The following is an 18,581-nucleotide window of genomic DNA, read 5'->3' on the forward strand; positions in this document are numbered from 1 at the left end:
ACAACTTCTTACTATTCTTCAAAAGCTAACTTAATTTTTTGCATACTAATTGTTTTAAAATCTAAATAAAATACTTTCCGGGAAATGAAACCCATTCATTTTACATGAATATATTCAGAATAAAAACTTAAATTCTCCATTTTGTTAAAGGAAAAGGCAATCATCTACAACTTTGCTGGGTTGTTTAGTATTCCTACCAAATAATACTAATAGGTATAAATTGTAAAAATCACTTGATCATGGACTCCATATTATAGAGTACTGATAGCACCCCGGTTATTCTCAATGGTATCACTCTAAGTCATCTCAAAATTACTCAAGGTTGTTCTGCAATAAGGAATGTATTTTGAAGGTTATCCTCCATATGACACGTCATCTATCAACACAGCACTTCAGAGGACAGTAGTCCACAAATGTTATTTATATCTAGATACAGAACACTGCCCCAAGGAAATGAGCAGAAAATGAATTTTACTGTGGTTCTCTTATCTTGTAGCTTTTACATCCTGACGAGGTTATGGTTGTGTGAGCTAGAAATTAAACTTCATAACAGAGCAAACTTAAGTTGATAAGAGAACCCAAGAAATGAATCATTAAGAATGATAAAGAACATGGTAAAACAGCCATCTAAATAGTTAAAACCGACTTTTTGTGAAAAACTGCCTATCCAGAAAGGATGTCAAATATATCTAATGATTCAATCTGGGAGATACGATTTGCCTTTGTTTTTTAGCATTGCTTAAAATGTCTGTATATTTCACAAAAATTGTTTTCTTTAAAAGACTGATTTAGGAAACAATGAAAACACTGGTTTTGATACTTTTTAATACAACCAGATAGGACTCGTGGCAATAATGAAACCATCTATGTTTATACTTAGTGGAATAGTATAAAGTGAGCTTTTACACAAATAGTAAACAACCAGAGAGGTAAGACAAGGCCAAAAATGAATTTTCGAAATAAGATAAGGGAATGATGAATGAACAAGAAAGATCAACCTGAGCAGGAAAAAAAATCAGGAGACACCAGGACCGGGTCCTAAGAAGTACCAGTGACCACTGGTACAGCTAGTGAACTAGGGCAGGCAGAAAACCAGAATGAATATAAATGTTGCCGCAGGCTTTCAACAGGGCATTCCTGGTGTTAAGGCCAGGCCTAGTGCCAAAATGAAAACTTCTCTAGGAAGTTATAAATTTTGATAGATGCAAGACCACAGCTGCTTTGATACTAGTCTTTCAAACACTTGCCAAAGAGAGCATATCAGAAATAAGAAACTTAATTAGCTCTTGGGGGAAAAAAATCACTCAACCTGATGAGTAACTAGGACCTATGCAAAAGGTCAGTGAGGCATTAGCAACTGTAAGATAAGCTTCACACCTTGTTAAAGAGGGTATGAACTTCCCTCTTGGCAGCTAAGCCTAAGGAACAAACTTAAAGTAATTTATCCTCTAACAGTTGGAGCAAAGGGAAGACTACAGCAAATAGGAACAGGACTACCAGAGCAAATCTTTACTTTCAAAAAATGTGTGGTTGCTCTGCAGAAGTAGAATCCTAATCTGTATAATGCAGTAACCTTTTCTTCCACCATAGGACTTCAAATGTTTATGTGCAAGAAACCCAAGCAGTCATAATTACTTGATGATTCCACAAGTATATTAATAACTGGATGATGGGAAACTAGTGGGCAAATCTCTCAGGGTGGAAGGCTGGTGCTGAACCTATTTAAAATCAACAACCATCAACTTCCTGAATACTTTTTAAAATGTCTATTTTGAAACTACAAAGAACCCAAATAATTAAATGCTACAGCCCAAAGTGAAGATCAACCCATGTGTCATTAACTGCTAAGAACCAATCCAGCTGATTATGTTCAGATCATGTTATGAAGTCCTTCCTGGTTTGTTCTATTGAAAGGAAACCTAGTATACATGAGATGATGCTGCTGACCAATGAAAGATCCCAGGAGATGAGGGAGTGAAGAGTGTGCGACACATCACCAAAATGAAAGATGCCTTTTAGCATTATAGTATAGTCAGTTCATAAATATGGCTTATTGAGTCATACAAAATATGTTCCTATGGTGGAGTAAATGTTTCTAAAATCTTCACTGAGAATACGTTGAACATAAATGATTATCTATTTGTACTGTCTTTTGTTCACCAGCGTATCCCCAGGGGCCTAGAAGTGACTCTGGTACACAGATGAAGCTCACTATTACAGGGGCACGAACGAATGAAACAAAATCTCATATAACCTATAAGGTACAAGACCCTGAGGGCAATATTTGCACTTAAACATCTAGAGCAGTAAGTAACCAATTTCATCAACACTTTCAACGGAAAGTGGAAGAAAAAGCTACTGCAGTTAATTTTAGGCACAGTGTTTCTCCTTTGCTTTGCACTATTACTACAGTAACAATACTTGTCTTCTGGGGCTTATATAATCCAGCAAATTCAAAGTTTCAAAATTTGCCAATCCTATTCAGTAGCCACTTACTAATAATAAATACTCAACAACAACTTAGACTGCTTCAACAGGATAGTATAGACTATCTTCTAATTAGCTGTAAAACTGATCTCTGCATATAACAGTAACTTCTGACAGCACAACCAGAAGATGCTGGAGAGTGGAGTTTAATGAACAAAAGCAAACTTTAAGCCAAGGTAAAAAGACGTGTTTCAGTGGGAGACAGTCATAGTTCCGTGACTCCATTATCTTAGCTACATGTTGGGATAATGTAATGAGCACTCAATGAGGTCCCCCCAAAAAAAAGAAAGTGAGAGAGACTATAAGCATATTTTTAAGACTTAGGGCACCTGTCTTCATTCCTCTTTGTGTCCTTAGAAACTTGCAAGGACACTGGGTACTCAAATACTTGCTCAACAAATGAAGAAATTTACATAATAAAAGAAGTTTAAAACACTTCACGAGAAAGAAAGGTATCACCAATAAATGTTATGACAATTTTCTGGGTCGGGAAACAAATTCTTTTAGCAATTAAAAAAAAAAAAAAGGTATGATTTAGACTACATTCTCTTCTGATCCACACAAAAAGTTACTTAAAAATACTGGTTTTAGATTTGAGAATACAACCTTCTTACACACACACACACACTCACCTTTCAAAACATTTTAAAGAAAGGCTCTAAATAAATTAGTTAAACCAATTAGTGAACCACCCATTCTATCCTTTAAAAAAAAGTTAAAAGAAAACACAGGGGAAAAAAGTAGAATCATTACAAATATATAAACTACTTCTTGACTATACTGTACTAAGAAAACCGAAGAAACCAGACATCATATATTCTGAAAATGCTAACACAAGTTCAAATATATTTGTTTTATCAAAATCACTAACCCAGGCTCTAAAAGAAATGAAGAATCCCTTCTAAAGGGTCCAGTAGGAAGGAAAGACACTATTCAAACACAAGTGACAAGTGCCTAAGTCTAAGCAAGTTTAAGCAGCATTTTAGGGTCAATCCAAGTAGCTCTGGTGGGGAAATGGGGATGGAGGGTGGAGCAACTTTTGCAAACTGTGTTACCACAAAGGGCTTTCTGAATTTGGACGAAGCAAATATGGCCCTCCTGCTCATCTCCTTCAGGTCTTTTCTCTAAAGTCACCTTCCTGGAGGACTTTCCTGACCACCCTACCTAAGAACTATACCCTCCTCCTCATACTCTTATCTCCCTGCTTTATTTTTCTCCATAGTACGTACTATCACCGTCCAACAGACTATACATTTTACTTGTTTATTATCTGTCTCCACTAGAATGTCGGCTCCAGGTTGAGACTTTGTCTATTTTGTTCAAATGCTGTATCCCCAGTGTCTGTGCCACGTCCCAGGTGTTCAATAAATACCTAATGAAGCAGTGAAAGAGAAAAAAGAATGGGTATTCCAGTAAGCAATCGTATGATGTATTAAATGAAGGGCAAAGTTGTGACCAAGGAGGATGTACAGACAAAGTGACAGGATTGTAGCTCATGAATGGGAAATGAAGGAATTTCTAATGTTACTTTATGTGTAGTGGGAGAAATTATAGCTCACTTCTTCTAATCCGAGGAAACTTAAAACTATTTCTATCTGGCGAATATTCCAATTAAACTTTATCCCTACAGGTCATGAGTATAACACATTAACGCAGCTTCCTATAGTTAACAATTTAGAGATCTGAAATAAATCACGAAAGCCTAGTATTTCTTTTTAACTCGAGCAGAACGATATATCATGTACATATTGTAGGAACGGTCTATTTAATTCTCCGAAAGAATAAGAATATTCTACCATGATTTTCGTGTAAATTAGGAATACACTGACCACTACAAAAAAGACTCAGTGATCTTTTAAAAGATAAAGAAATGAGGACTGAAAAGGTCAAGAACAATGTAGTATTGTGCCAATTTCACATGAAGAAAATCAACAAAACAGGTCTGATATCCAAAATGTCTTGATCAAACAAGTCAGAGCAAAATAACAGTATTTCCTAAACATTTATTATTTTTGTTTAGCAATCCATGAAATGAAAATGTCACACAGTTCATGTCCTGAGCATTAACTCCAAGTAGTTACTAAAAAGGTAATTCAAATTTCAATTCCAAAATACAGTTCTATAAAGCTATAAAAATCCAACATCCTACCCTATGATAAAATTAGAGCATTTTAAAAACCCACCTGAAAATGCTTAGAAACTATAAACTCCTTTCTTCAAAATAAAAGTCACACACATCACTAATTCAAAATGTTAATGCAAAAGTCATTTGAACCAGCAACTCAAGAGATCCTATAAAACCCAAATGTTCAATAGCCTGTTTATTGGAAATAATGCTGATGTTACAACACAGCCTTAAGCAGATATACAGAATAACTCAATAAAAATTTATTTTATCTCTGCCTTGTATATACCAGGTGATTTACTTCTAAGATGTCCCTGATAACCTTACTAAACCCCGGTACTTTAACAGCCAAAGCTGAGGCTACTTCAGAATTATGCAGGTAGCTTAAACATACATGAACATTACACTACCCCAAACATAGTATTTGTTTCGCCTCACAACAATGTACTGAAACTGATAATCAAACAACTCTATTCCCTTATCTTAATCAGTAAAAACAGGAGCCATTTAGGAGGGGTGGCGGTGAATTAATCAAGAACAGACAGACGTGTAAGTATGGAGTAATTCAGGACACTGTATGACACTTTGCTATGACACTCTCAATTTTATTCAATGAAAACCACAGAAAAAAAAGATTCGTGAGAACTGATTATTAATAACTACATATCACTTAGCCAACAAGACATGATAGATGTATTAAAGTCTCAGGTCAGAATCTGTATATAATACTACTCCAAAAGCTCACCTCCTGCCAATTTCCCCCCCCTTACCTAAAGAAGTGCCCACTGCTTCCTTCTGATTTAGTTCTCAAAATAGCCTTCTATGATACGGTGTCATAAAGACTGAGGTAGATGCCTGTGGTTTGCAAATGCACAAACAAACAAAAATGAAACCCTGAAACTGTGTCAATTTTGTGAAGCCTGAAAAAGTACTGCACTGGGTGAATTTCATTTCCCATCATAGTTATTGTAAGAATACAATACTGTAATTTAAGAACAAAAGTCATCTCATGCTGTTAGGATTAGGAACATCTGTGTCCTATTCATGACCATTTTCAGGAAAACTATCAAGAAGTCCACTGCCCAAGAAAAAATGCAGTAAAAAATATTGAACAGGAAAAAAATGTTAATAACCTAGAAATAACCTCACCAACTCATCACCCTTCTTCTGCTGTAGTTCTTTGCATTTCACCAGTTTCTTAGCAACCATACGGGACTCAAGACAGTAACGACACACAGACCAAGAGAAAACGGGTTTGGTTTTGTTTTTTTCTTTAAAAATCTAGAACCAGTTGCACTGAACCTTGTTCTCTCTACCTAGGAGTCACTTAAGACAGGGGTCCAATTTAGATAAATATACCACCCTAAAGGTCAGTGACCAAATTTGGTCAACAGTGGTGCCATCACTGCCGTCATCATTCTTGTCACTGTCAGAAACAACTGTCACCTTGCCATTACCAGGAAGGGAGAGCAACTGGAATATTCCTTTTGTAAGTTCTATTTACAGACTACAAAGGGCCCAACACCATCTTAGTATGATCTTACACAATGGAAGAACCCAAAACAGAAAAGGCTTTCCAACAAAGAATTTTTTGATATTAAAACTGATAAACCACAAAAATTTTTAAGACTCTGCCTCGTTTTGGAACCAATTTCTAACTGCACTGTAAATGTCAGGCATTAATTTTCTGCACACAAATGGTTCGAGTGTTTTGTTTATAATTTTAAAATATCTAGATTTTTTTTAAAAAAATGAAGACACCAGTGAAATCTCTAAATATAATGTTCTCACTCAATAGACAGGACTTGTTCTTGGCTTTTCATCTCTGAAAAGAGCAGAAATTAAGTTTCTTTATACTTACAAAAGATATACAAGCTGCCAGCAATAAAATTCTAACTAGTAAGTCTTCAAACTGCTCAATCACAAGTTCCAGCAAGGTTTTTCCTGTTAGAAACAAACAATTGTTGTAAATGTCATCTTAACAAGAGCACACAAAGGGGGGGGCGGTTAAAAAAAAAAAAAAAAAAAGAACATATTAAGATAACTCACCTTCTTCAGCCGGTAACTCTGCAGAATGTAGAAATTCCCCAGGCAACGTGTCAAGAAGGGGAGAAAAAAATTAGCACTGTCGTTATAAAGAGAATTGCTAAAATTATCAGTCTTCGAAAGACGTACCCAGATCTATGAAAACCTTCAACCATTTTAAATAAAAACCACACCAAATGGTACCCCAGGAAAATCTGTTGGAACCAATACCTTAGTGTATCCCGAAGGGTAAAATCTCACCGCTATCTACTAATCAGGGCTCCCGAAACAAGGACTTATTTCAGCTATGTCATGACTTCTGCCAGATGTGTAACTTTGGGTAGCACAAGAACGGTTAGAGGCTTTCTCAACTGCAACGACGCCTCATAAACTGGCTGGGGACAAGAAAATGTCTCGCAGGGTTCAACCCAGTTGCAGGAGAACGCGTCCCTCCCTCCAGCGGGGCCGGCTGCTGCGGGTGAGAAGACACCGAGCTAACTGCGTGCGGGGAAGGTCAAGGGCTCGAGGCGCGGGGTCCCGGAGGTACGGACAAGCCCGGAGCCCCCGTCTGCAGTCCCTTCTCCCGCGGGGCCGGCGCGCGGGCTCGACCCGCCGCCTGCAGCCCTCGGCGGGCGCTGAGCCCAGACCCACGAGGTGGAGCCCGGTCAGCCATCTTCCCTGGCTCTCGGGCCCGCGCCGGGCCGCGCGGGGCCCCTGCAGTCCCGGAGCCGGGCACCTACCGTTGGAACCCCATTTCTCCTTGAGCTTCTTGACCTGCTCCAGGCTCAGCCCCGTGCTCTCGTTGACGCCGAAGTGGCCCAGCACCTCCTCCACCGTCTTTGTGTGCGCGTTCTCCATGACTGCGGGAGCCCGGCCGGCCTCGCCTCCAGTCCCCGCGGCCTCCTCGCCTCCGCCTCGCACTCGGGCCGCGGGCTCGTGCCACCCCGGGCGCCCAGGCGCGGACCGGCCTCTTCCCCCTCCTCCTCCTGCGGCCGCTTCCGCCTCGCCGGGCGCTGAATCACCCCGCGCCCCCTCCCCCAGACAACCGCCCCTCCGGCTGCCCGGCCCTCGCCGGTGCACGCCCCGGACTCAGCTGGGCGGTGGGGGGCTCCTGACCCTCCCTCCCCTCGTCAGAAGGGAGGGCCTCCTTCGCCCTCAACCGCCCGCGGGGAACGCAGGCCGCGGCCCCCGAACCCCCTCCCCGCTCTCCTGAGGTGATTCGCGGCCCCGCCCGGGCCGGAGGAAGGGGCACCCGGCCGACCCCTGAGGGCAGAACGGAGCGGGGGCGGCGAGCCGGCGGGGTGGTGCGCGGCGCGCTCGCCCTGTTCCCTCAGCTCCGCACCCCCGACAGCGGCGGAGGAAACTGCGGCGAAGGAGAAGGAGGTGGCGTCGGGGACGGCTCCGCGGCGGCTGCTCTAATAGCATTTATCCGCCGCTGCCTCCCCTCTCGCCGCCGCCGCGGCATGTGGACGCCGCTCATTGGCCGAGAGGGCCCAGCGCGGCGCGGGCGGCACGGCCCCGCCCCCTCCCCTCGGCTCCCTCCCCCCCGCGCGACTAGCGCCCACGCCGCCGCGCAGGCCCCGCCCCCTCCCGCGCACCGCCCCCAGGAACCCGGATAGAGGCCGGCGCGCGCGATGCCGCGCCTGCGGACGCGTGGAGAGCTAATCTTAAACCCGCTCGGGGCTCCGGTGGTCTTCCCTCCCCGCCAGCCCGCTGACACAGAGCCCTGAGAGGTTGAGGGCTCACGGCGGGCTCCCTACACTCGCTGCCCCGAGGAAAACTGCCTGCCCTTCGGGCTGGGCCTGGGGCTGGGGTGGGTGTCTGGATAGGCGAGGCCGGGGAACCTAGGAACTCGGTCCGCACTGGGCCTCCCGAAACGCGCTCGGCTCGGTGTCCTTGGCTCGCCCGCCCTCTCGCCCTCTGCCTTGCCGGCCGCATTCTGCGTCCTGATCTGTCTGCTTTAGAGCCCCCTTCAGGAATCGAGGGGAGGAATTCCGCAGTTCACTTCCCACACGGCCCAAATCCCTCATCTGTCGCCTCAGGAACACCGCATCCCACACCCGCAGCCGAGCGCTCCAATGTCAGCCCTTCCCCGGCGGGATCTGTGCTCTGACCGAAGGAATCCCACTCGGGGGAGGAGGGAGGGGGTTTTAATTTGAACAGCCCACACAGCCTTTTGATACATGCCTGCCTAGAAGTCACGGGCTATGCCACCGTAACTGCTAAAGAATGAGAATTGTGCTAGGAGGTGCTTCACTTGGGCATTAAGATCAAGGCTATTTTCTAGATTCCACTTCCCCCAATAGGAGAAAGGACTTTAATCCAAAACCTATTCTTAAACCAGAGATGACTTGCTCCAGAAGTCTGTAGGAAACCTAGGTAACAGCAAAATAAAGGGCATTTTGCTTATGTAAAGTTAGATTACTTAACAGGGAAAGGGAACTTTGCGATGAATTCATGAACAAAAGGTGACCATATTCGCATCACAAAGAACAGCTTCCTTAGGGGAGTATGTCGCAGAAATGAAGCTTTTTGTCTACTTTTGTGTTTGGCAATAGTGTATGATTGGCATGAACCATAGCAGAGAAAGAGAAAAAAAAAAAAAAAAAAAAAAAACACCTCAGTTGTCCCAGATGGCTCAGCTCAGGACTTAAGATGAATTCCTTCAGCCATGCAAATCACAGTATCTTACCCAGCTGAAAAAATCAGGCACGTCATTTCATTTAATTATTTCCGAGGAGTGGAGGCTGGCATGCAGTTTTGATTGATACTTGGAAAAGGACCAACAAAACCCTACACGAAATAAACAAACAAAATTCTAGTGTATGGCAATGCGCTAAGAGAAGCAAGGTGGAAACTGGTTAGGTCACAGGATTGGAGCTGCCTCCTGGAGGGACACGTGATCTCGTGGTGGAGGTGTGGTAATGGAGGGTTGGTGGTTCTTTTCCCTCTGAGAACAGGTCTGCACCATTGCTTCTGCCTCACCTCATCTTTTTCAGCAATAATAAAGGTACTATAAGCTTAAGGATTGGTAACTGTCTTAGCCTGGAAATTATCTTGGCCATTTGACTTTGGGTCTCTGTTCCATAGTTCCATGGATCCTTGCAGTTGTAAGGATCTGGTATGATCATGAGGTTTTTAAGGGGTTCCCAGTATTGGCTGTTGTATTCAGTGGTCTTCTTGGGATTGTCACGTGCCTAGTTCCATCTTATCATTCAGCACTTACCTTGAAAGAGAATGTCATCTCCCTGAAGATGTCTTGGCTGAGTACTTAAAGTAGCTACCTTCCCTGGTCACCCTTGCTATTGCATTGTTTTATTTTTTTCATGGCATTTATCTGCAATACTGTGGGGTGTTTTTTTGTTTGTTTGTTTGTTTTTAAGCTGTTCACTGTCGGTTTGTCCTAACTAGAATACAATCTCCATGAGAATATGGGTTTGTCTGTCTTGTCCATCCTCAGGATGTAGAATGGTCCCTGGTATACTTTCATCATTTACTGAACGCCTACTGTTGCAGTTACGAGTTCCGCTATCCCTGATCCATCGGTGACTTGCAAACGGCCTCCGCTCAGGAGAAGCCTCAAGAAATCAATTGACAAAGTTCATTGATTTCCAATTTGTGAAATAAACAGGAGGGCCTCCGAACTACTCGCCTCATGGGAATGGCTGTGAAGGTTAGTTAGTCAGGTTTAACAAATACAAAACAAGGCAGCATTAAAGGCTTCTCAGAGAGGAGTGATGTGTAAGTTCACATTGGTGCTGTTACCACATTGTCATCACCTCCTAGACTGTTCTTTGCAAATCTACTATCTCTTGGAGGTTGGAATACTCTTTTAAACCGAAACTGTGATTTTTAGCCTGGAGTTGGTCCATTTATGTGCTTGGTTCATCAACCTGTGGGTATCGCTGAAACTTTTTGTTTATAGGTGGCCAAAATTTAGCATAAAGCCAGCCTCTGAAGGGCAGAAAAATCAAGTTTCTCTTATGTAGAAATAAACATGGGGCGCCTGGGTGGCTCAGCTGTTAAGCATCTCTCTTTGGCTCAGGTCATGATCCCTGGGATCGAGTCCCTCATCATCCAGATCCCTCCTCAGAGGGAAGCCTGCTTCTCCCTCTCCCACTTGTCCTGCTTGTATTCCCTCTCTTGCTGTCTCTCTCTCTGTCAAATAAATAAAATATTTAAAAAATCATAAATAAAAAAGAAACGTATGTTCAATTTACTTTGCGCGTTGAACTACATGTGCTTCTCCTGAACAAGGTTAAAAAAAAAAAAAAAGTAACAATGGGTTTTGGAAGTACTCTATTGTCTACCCAAGATTGCAGCTATTTTCAATCAATTGAGGACAGGGAGAGGAGAAAGAAGAGAAACAGTGATTCCGAATAATGGATGATTTGATCAAAGAACCTCAAAGGAATTAATAAAGGAGGACATTACCTAGTAATAGGCAGACTAGTTTCAAAGCTAGGCAGACAGAAAAGGCCCAGTAAAAAAGAGTGACCTGGAAAGGAGGCCCCAGCCAACTTCCTAACCCTCTACAGCCCTCCTGTAGAGCAATGGAGATTGCAAAAGGCAGTCTGTTCCATATTTGGACAGCTTTAATCATTAAAGTAGGCTCATTCTAGGCTGAATCCACATCCCCTAACTAACTTCCCTTATATATTGTTTCTTTTTTTTATTTTTTATTTTTTAAAGATTTTGTTTATTTATTCGACAGACAGATCACAAGTAGGCAGAGAGGCAGGCAGAGAGAGAGGGGGAAGCAGGCTCCCCACTGAGCAGGGAGCCTGATGCGGGGCTCCATCCCAGCACCCCAAGATCATGACCTGAGCTGAAGGCAGAGGCTTTAACCCACTGAGCCAACCAGGCACCCCTATATTTTTTTCTTGTTTAGCCCTCTGGAACAACTCTGAATAAATTTAACCCCTCTTCTGTGTGAGATGAGTATTTCAAAATATCTATGGTGCTTTATAAAGACTCTTTTCTCAGGTAAAAGAAACAGCTCAGTTCCTGAGCTGTTCCTCCTAGAGCAGGAGTCTACAATCCCTCGGCATCCTCATTGGCCAGTCTTGGAGACACCCAACACGGAGCACAAAAGTTTAGGCATAGTCTTGGAGCAAAGCCCTAGTGGAGGTACCACTATCCTCCCTTGTTCTGATTCTTTCCCCCCCGAACACTGTTGATTTAACAATCAACTCAAAATTGAATCCTGTATACATAAACTACAGTCTTATTAAATCTTCCCATCGTGTACTTGCACTGTTGATTCTTTTTAACCCAGGCACTGAACTCTGACTATAACGGAATGTTCTCATGTTCATTTTGGTCCTTGCAGTCTGCTGTGGGTTTTTTTGAGTTTTCATCTTCAAGACATATTTTATCTCTACGTCCCAGCTTGGGTTATGCATAAATCTGGAAAGTATAACTTAGAACTTCTATATCTTTATCCAATAGAATGTCTAGACATTCATTCCAGATCAGAAAATAATCAACTGGATTTAATTGTTCAACAGCCATAAAATCAACTTGGCTACAGGTTCCAAAGTCAGGAAAGTGAAAATCTTAGAATGTATTCTCTTGCCTCTCTGTCTCCCATAGTACTTTGTTATACAACAGTGAACAGACTATTCTTTCAGTTGAGCACCTGATGTAGTCAACTTGACTTAAGGATCATGTTATGTGAAAAGTACATATTTACATGCTAGACTCAGAACAGTAAGCTGTTCACACTGAGAGGCAAGTGGGAAGTAAGGCTGTCCAACTCAGTCACATCTGGCCTCTCTGACTGACTCTGGAACATATGCATGTTGAGTAAAGAATAGACAGAATTCAGGTACCTGGGTGGCTCAGTCCTTAAGCATGGGCCTTCGGCTCGGGTCATGGTCCCAGGGTCCTGGGGTCGAGCCCCACATCGGGCTCCCTGCTCTGCAGGAAGCCTGCTTCTCCCTCTCCCACTCCCCCTCCTTGTGTTCCCTCTATTGCTGCGTCTCTGTCAAATAAAGATTTTATTTATTTATTTGACAGACAGAGATCACAACTAGGCAGAGAGGCAGGCAGAGAGAGAGGGGGAAGCAGGCTCCCTGCTAAGCAGAGAGCCCAATGCAGGGCTTGATCCCAGGACCCTGGGATCATGACCTGAGCCAAAGGCAGAGGCTTTAACTCACTGAGCCACCCAGGCACCCCTAAATAAATAAAATGTTAAAAAAAAAAAAAAAAGAATGGACAGAATTGCTGCAATAGTAAAATACTTTGTTATGTATATTTAAGTCTCTTCAGGTAACCATGGGATGTTAGTCCACTGTGTTATTATCTCGCCCACATTTCTGGACTTGCTCATAAGAACTTAATGAGACCAGTTGAATGTGTTGTTGACTCTAGATATATTGTCTACAACAGACTCAAAGTCCATGTCCTGGTGAACAGACTCCAAGTCACATTCTAGTGAATTTTCATAGAAATGTACCTGGTTTGGCATAGCTTGTGTTTTGTTTTGTTTTTTGCTGGCTTGTGTTTTTGAACACGTGCCAGTGCCTAGCGACCACCATTTTTTCTACAGGTTCATAAACTATAACTTTAACATCTGAGAATTTGCCAAACTTGACAGAATGCCTTTTCCAGAATTTGCCTCCCTGCCTCCATTGGTAAGTATTCTTTTGATGATTTAGTGTCCAAAAGCCAACGGACTAGCTTATGTTTATAATAAAGGGACTTACGGGAAGTAGACTCCAAATTCCCAACAGCTTGATCCAGGTGCCAGAATAAAGTCATAGAGAATCTCTTTCTATGCCTTGGATCTGCTGCTTTCCCTTGCCTTTGCCTTTGATGTAGGTTCTGTCCAAGTGACAGCAGACATGGCCCCCAGCATCTCCAGTTTAAAATCCACATTTAGAAATTTCATGGAGGGAAAGGCCTAATATTTTCTGAGAGTCCTGTATCCCACCTGAAAAAAGGGACTGCGATCTGAATTAGATGCACTGAGAGTAGGGAAGAAGTGGTTCCCTGAAACAGTGGTTTTCAAACTTTGGCCTGCAGCAACATCACCTGGGGGGCTTGTGAACAGTCTTCTGGGCCCTCCTTCCAGAATGCTCACTCAGGAGATCTGGGATGGAGTCCAAGAACGTGCATTTCTAGCCAGTTCCCAGGTGATGTCGACACGGTTAGTTAAGGACCTGCATCCTGGAAAACAATGCCTCTATGGAAAATCTAATCAAGGAAGGGAATGAATGGTGGGTTGACTGGACAAAAGATGTCCACTTCATTGAGGAAAGTCAAAGAGCTTAACTCCTTTAGGAGGAAGCAGAAGTAACCGGCATGGAACACTGGGAAGTCTGGTTGGGAACGGAGTTCCACTGGAGTTCTCAGCAGCCTCTCCTCCATTCTAAGCTCCGGCCACAAGGGACTATCATCTGTTCCTCTGCACTTTGCTCAGGCTATTCCTGTTCCTGCTGCTTGGATCTGCCTGGCGAACCCCTAATCCTCTGTCCAAGATGAGGGCTAAATCCCACCCCATCTTGGAAGCCTTCTCTGACCACGGTCATCTCTTCTCCAGCACTTCCATTCTCACCACCCCAGAAATTAGTTGCTCCCGGTCCTACAGCCCACATGGCACTTTGTATCCTCACTCAACTGTAGTTCCGTAACTCGGGTTTTCTGCGGTATTTTTGGTTTTGTTTTTGTTTTTTCAGGTTTGCCTCCCACTTCTCAGGTGTATCTTTGTCAGCCTGCTTCCCGTCTTCTACGCAACTTGAAACGCGGCGTGTCGCAGGACTTTGAATGTGGGACTTTCTTCCTTATCCACAATCTTTCCTTAGGCCCACTGCTTTAAATTCCACCTAAATATTGATGACAAGCCCATTTGTATATCCAGACTCCTAAACCCAGCTGTCTCCTTGATCTTGTCCCTTGTTTGGGACACGGACTCACATGGGAGAGTGACAGGTGTGGGGCGGGGTGGGGCGGTGGGATGGTCACCGCCCTCTGAGCAGTGAGCCATGAATAATATATAGCCATTTGCACAGTCAGAGCTGAGAACAGCATTTGGAACAGAAGGACCGGCAAACTGGCAAACGTACATGTCTTTCTTTCATCCCGCTTAGTAACTAGTCACTTGTTTATTGTCTGTGTTCTTCCACCAAATTATAAGGTCCAGGAGAACAAGGATCATATGTACTTAGAAGGTGTACAAGAACGAATGAATGCATGATAATTATTTGTTGTGAGGTCTTCGAGTGCTCCCTTCTTGACTGTGTGTCCCTGTGCCTAGAGCAGGGTGGGTCACATAGCAGATCCTCCATGCACTAATTCATGAAGCCTTTCACTTCCTTTGCAATTACTGCTCTGGGGGGAAAAAAAAATGTTGCCATTAAAAAAAAAAAAAATTACAGAAAAGAAACCCATGCATCAGTGCCAAACAAAGTACTGTGGAATGGTTTTCAAAACCATAGCTCCCTGATGGGATAATGTAGTTTAAATATAGCTGCTATTTTTCCCTCCGGTTGGTTTGTTCTTTGATTTCTGTGGAAAGATTTCAAAAGTTCTCTTCCACTGCCCTCCTTTCTCACCCCCCAAGGTGCTCAGACCTTAAACAGTGAAATGTTTAAAATGAAAAGATGACAGTGCTTCCTGAGCCGGGTAGAGAAATGAACAGTGATTAAATGCGATTTTAATTTTAAATGATGAGCTCCTCAGAGTGTCCCTTCCCTGCCCGGGGCCAGGGTGCTGCTCTGGTGATGGTTGGGGCGCAGGGAGCAGGTAGAGTTTCCGTCGGGCAGAAATCCAAGGTTTGCGAGTGCCCCGGATAGGGTTGCAGTGGACAAATTCCTAGAATAGGATCTTTGTTCCCAAGCTCATGAGCTCGCTCCCTTGATGTCCCACAATAGAAAAATAAAGGGGGGGGGGTGTGTGGAGGTGGTGGCGGTGGAGGCATGTTTAGGTCTCCTATTGTGATCCCGCTGTCGTTACCTGATAGTTCACAAAAGATCCCAGGAGCCTGGGCGCCCTCTCAAGTCACCTTGTGATTCTCTCCTGATTTCAGAGGGGGAGGAGGGGGGACACTGTGTATCCTGAGGGAAGCATGTCTGACAAGGCTGATCCGTTCCATCTGGGAGAATGCATCATGGGCCCCATCTGGCTCCAGCAGTCTGCCGATGGTCCTCTCCCGCACACCCCCGCCTGCTCCAGCCCCTCTCCAGCCCGCTCAGCCTTCATCCCCCCCCCCCCCAAGGCTGCAGCTCCAGGCTTCTTGCCTTCTTTTCTGCAATCGCCTTTGCTCCTTTCTCCCACCTGAGGCTTCTCTCAATCTCCCAGCCCTGCGCAGAAGTGTGCTCGTGCACGTCCCTTGGGACATCCCTGTCCATTCACTGCGTCCTCCTGCACCACCCAGATCATGTCCCGATTTGGAGAGAGATACACCCAGTGTAAGGTCCTGTTCTGTCTCTCACATGCCAGATACAAGGGTACTGCCCTCCCTTCTCTGTCTGAGCAGCTGTCCATCTCTTAGGGTCTAAAACCCACAGCCTCTGCTTTAACCTTCAAGCTTGACATTTGAATCGTCTCAGGTGGGTTCCATCAGCACAGATGGGGGATGGGCAGAGTACAAGAAAGCAAAGGCTTGGCTGGGGATGTTTGCAAACATGAGACGTTTCTCTTCCATGACTCATCGGAGGAGAGCAGAGTCCTCCCTCTTCCTGGAATGCAGCAAACCCATGGCCAAATCCTACCCCCACCCTACCCCCAAAATAAAACAACCCACACAAAGAGCCTTGTCCTTAAAAATCAGATCCCCCCCCCCCCAAAGATCTGACATGGCAAGTTGGGGAGGGGAGTCTTTTAAGGCCTCCGGAGAACAGCCTCGGAAGAGGACTCTCTGACCTGGGGATAAAGGGAATCGCAGAAACAGCCCATCATCTGCAGGCAAAGAAAGTGCATGTGTTGTTAGGTGGGCTCCCTTGAAGAAAAGTGCCTTCATGGCCCCCTACCTCCTCCACTTCCCCCAAACTTTCTATTTAGTAGCTTCCTAATATAAAGCCTGGGATAAGGGTGCCTGGGTGGCTCAGTGGGTTAAGCCTCTGCCTTAGGCTCACTCAGGTCATGATCTCAGAGTCCTGGGATGGAGCCCAGAATTGGGCTCTCTGCTCGGCAGGGAGCCTGCTTCCCCCTCTCTCTCTGCCTACTTGTGATCTCTCAGTCATATAAATAAAAAATCTAAAAAACAAAACCAAACCAGACCTGGGATAGACAACTTTTGGGTCATGCCAGAGAGCCTTGATTTCAGTGGTACATAAAAGGGCTCTGGGGAAAAAAAAAAATAGGTTGATGCAGATAAAAGGGAAGGAAAGGAGACAAAAAGGAAGATAACATTTATCACGCACATACCGGCCATGCATGCAACGTGTTAGGAGCTTTCCATGTGTTGTCTTACCCCATCCTCGGGAGGAGCCTGTCTGGTAGGTATCATTATTACTCCTATTTTCCCAGCTACTGACAGCTGACTCTCAGACAGGTTTAAGTCCTTTGCTGAAGTCACACACATAGAAATCGCTATTCAGTAAACATTGGTAAGAAAACAAGATTATGGGCGCCTGGGTGGCTCAGCTGGTTAAGCACCTGCCTTAGGCTCAGTTCATTGTCCCAGGGTCCTGGGATCGAGTCCCGCATTGTGCTCTCTGCTCTCCAGAAAGTCTGCTTCTCCCTATCTTCTGACCCTCCCCTCTGCTTGTGCTCTTTCTCTCTCTCCCTCTCTATCTCAAATAAATAAAACTTTAAAAAAGAATACAAGATTATTTGTATGGGAGAAGGACTAGTTAGTTAGAACCATTCCTCACGCCATGAAATGCAATACGTTTCATAGGGGAAAAAAAAATCTGTAAAAACAATTAAAAGCATCAACAAAAGCATATACAGATGGAGGAGAGATACATTTCTAAGTACCTCAGATAAGGAAACATTTTAACTTGCATAGAAAGGTGACAAAACAAATGGAGGGACTCTATGCATAGAGAGTGGGAAAGAAACTACATGATTCCTGAAAAATCTTTTAATGCCAGGAGTCTGCTTCGAAGCGTGCATGCGCTCAGAGAAAGACACAAGCATCCGGATCTTGACTGTAGCAAATGTCTCGGCGGCTGATTCTGGGAGCAGGTTAGTTTCCTGGCCCCTGAGCCCACTGTGACAAGAGGCGGGGTCATTCTGAGTTCTGCAGAGCTGTAGTCCCCGCGGGTGGGGGAGGGACAGCTGTTTAATTCGCTGCACACGGAGCTGAGAAAGACGCAAAGAAGAAAGTGACATCCACTGAAAACCGCATGAGGCGGCTTCTGCCAGCAGAATGCAGTGACCTGAACTGGAATTCTGCCAGGACAGTGGGATTAACTTCCCAAGCTCGGGCCAAAACGGGCCCCGGGATTTTTATTTTTATTCGTTTTCCATTACAACTGCACAGCAACGCAAACAAGCCCCAAAACAATGAGAGCCACTGAGTCATTTTCTCTTGCGGGTGCAGGGTACCATCTCGGTGCCACACAACTTGCTGACCTTATCTTACCGAAGTGTACGACTGAGGGTTTGATTACTCACTTCCCCACCAACGTGAATGGGAGAGTGGCATCATGATTGCCCAATTAAAGCAGTATGTGTGCGCGCACACACACACACACACACAAAAGGGGAAGTAAAGCAAGATAAGCCCATGGAACCAGGAATAAAACTTGAGAAGGCAGCGGGCCTGAGAAAAGCTAGGTCTAGCTCTCCCAGTCCCCCAAGATCAGGAGCCTGTAGGCACTGGGATTGAAAGAAGTCTTACGGAAGGCAACTAAGTGTCAATTAAAGAGACAGCCCTGGTTAGGGGGGAAAGGCTTAGTGCATTAGACCCACACTTCCGGCTAATGATGTTCTCAATGAGTGTTTCCTAAAGGGCAGGCATTAGGTATGATTTAGCTTGTGATTTGCTCTA

The 18,581-nt window shown here is 44.4% G+C and overlaps 1 protein-coding gene across 2 annotated transcripts in view; it reads right to left on the minus strand.

Annotated features, from left to right (window-relative positions):
• The window catches only part of ATP2A2 (ATPase sarcoplasmic/endoplasmic reticulum Ca2+ transporting 2), a 58,639-nt gene extending 50,998 nt beyond the window's left edge, over positions 1-7,641 (minus strand). For both annotated transcript variants that reach the window (XM_082698379.1, XM_082698378.1), the window contains exons 1-3: positions 7,378-7,641; positions 6,662-6,679; positions 6,474-6,556 (exon numbers count right to left, since the gene is read on the minus strand). In XM_082698379.1, coding sequence (XP_082554505.1) covers positions 6,474-6,556; positions 6,662-6,679; positions 7,378-7,495 — 219 coding nt within the window. In that variant the 5' untranslated portion in view covers positions 7,496-7,641. The remainder of the gene's footprint in view (positions 1-6,473; positions 6,557-6,661; positions 6,680-7,377) is intronic.
• Positions 7,642-18,581: the final 10,940 nt, after the last annotated feature.

The sequence above is a fragment of the Mustela nivalis genome, assembly GCF_964662115.1.
Source record: "Mustela nivalis genome assembly, chromosome: 14".
Lineage (NCBI taxonomy): Eukaryota > Metazoa > Chordata > Mammalia > Carnivora > Mustelidae > Mustela > Mustela nivalis.